The sequence below is a fragment of the Apis dorsata genome, unplaced genomic scaffold (assembly GCF_000469605.1).
Source record: "Apis dorsata unplaced genomic scaffold, Apis dorsata 1.3 scaffold_797, whole genome shotgun sequence".
NCBI lineage: Eukaryota > Metazoa > Arthropoda > Insecta > Hymenoptera > Apidae > Apis > Apis dorsata.
Window position 1 is genome coordinate 7,665 of NW_006263938.1, and position 1,189 is coordinate 8,853.

A 1,189-nucleotide genomic window follows, 5' to 3' on the forward strand; every position below is an offset into this window, starting at 1 on the left:
CTCTTATAACTTAATTCTTCATACAAATATGATTAAAAATCAAAGATTATATTTTAGTTTTACTATAGTCTTACATTACATATGTACTATATACATTATGTAATATATATCTATATATATCTTTCATTATGTATATTTTTATATATAACAATAAAAAGAGAATATATTATATATTATAATATAATATAATACTAATATATATTATATATTATATATAATTATATATAAATACAAATTTATTATTCTAAAATATCCGATCTTAATGCTTTTAATGCTATTAGAGTTTGCTCATATACTGTATAATGTAATGCTGTTGTCATAGTAGCTTTCAATTGACTTGGCACTAAACCTTTAAATAATCCCTTTACTCCTTCTTCCTTTATTGTTAATTTTAAACAATCTATAAGTCCCTTACATTCAAAAAAAATACCAAAACCTTTTCTGCCATTTCTAAATCCTTGTATTTGCAATCTTTTTCTACTAAGATCAAAAGGATATATTGCAGTTTTAGCTAATAGACCAGCTACACTACCAGATATCATAGAATTGTAAAAACTAATGTTAGTTTCATTATAATATTTCTTATATTTATCACTCACATATCCATAAAATGCAAATTGTAAACCTGTATGTGGTACAATTTGCAATAAAGTTGGTAATAATCCATAAAAAAAAACTTTTGGAGATTCGTGTTCTATAATACAACTGTAAACATATTTTATAAAATAACAATTAATTTTATTATGCAAATTATTTTTATTAACTTTAAACTTGCCTGCAAGAATGAAGAATTCCTTTATAAATTGTATAATTATTTGATTGTGCTACTAATCTGGTTCTTATAGTATCAAAAGGAAATGATATAATTGTAGCTAAAAAACCAGCACTTGCTCCAGCTATGAAATTGGTTGAATATTTCCATTCATTTAACAATGAAAAATTATGAGATATTTTCATAAATATATGATACGAATAAAACTGTAAAATTTTAATATTTAGTTATATATGAAAATGAGATTTAAATAAATCAGTATTACAAATGATACTATTTAAAATTTATAGAATTTATTTTTTCTAAATAATTATTTTTATATATATATATATATATATTTAATTCATTTCAATTATATATATATTTAATTCAACTTTAATTCAAATGTTTATTTAATAATATAATATAAATAATATA

The 1,189-nt window shown here is 19.9% G+C and overlaps 1 protein-coding gene across 2 annotated transcripts in view; it reads right to left on the reverse strand.

The window, feature by feature from the left end:
• Positions 1–215: 215 nt before the first annotated feature.
• The window catches only part of LOC102680096 (mitochondrial thiamine pyrophosphate carrier-like), a 4,272-nt gene continuing 3,298 nt past the window's right edge, over positions 216–1,189 (reverse strand). For both annotated transcript variants that reach the window (XM_031513908.1, XM_031513909.1), the window contains 2 exons: positions 776–978; positions 216–705 (listed from right to left, as the gene is read on the reverse strand). In XM_031513908.1, the coding sequence (XP_031369768.1) occupies positions 240–705; positions 776–978 (669 nt within the window). In that variant the 3' untranslated portion in view covers positions 216–239. The remainder of the gene's footprint in view (positions 706–775; positions 979–1,189) is intronic.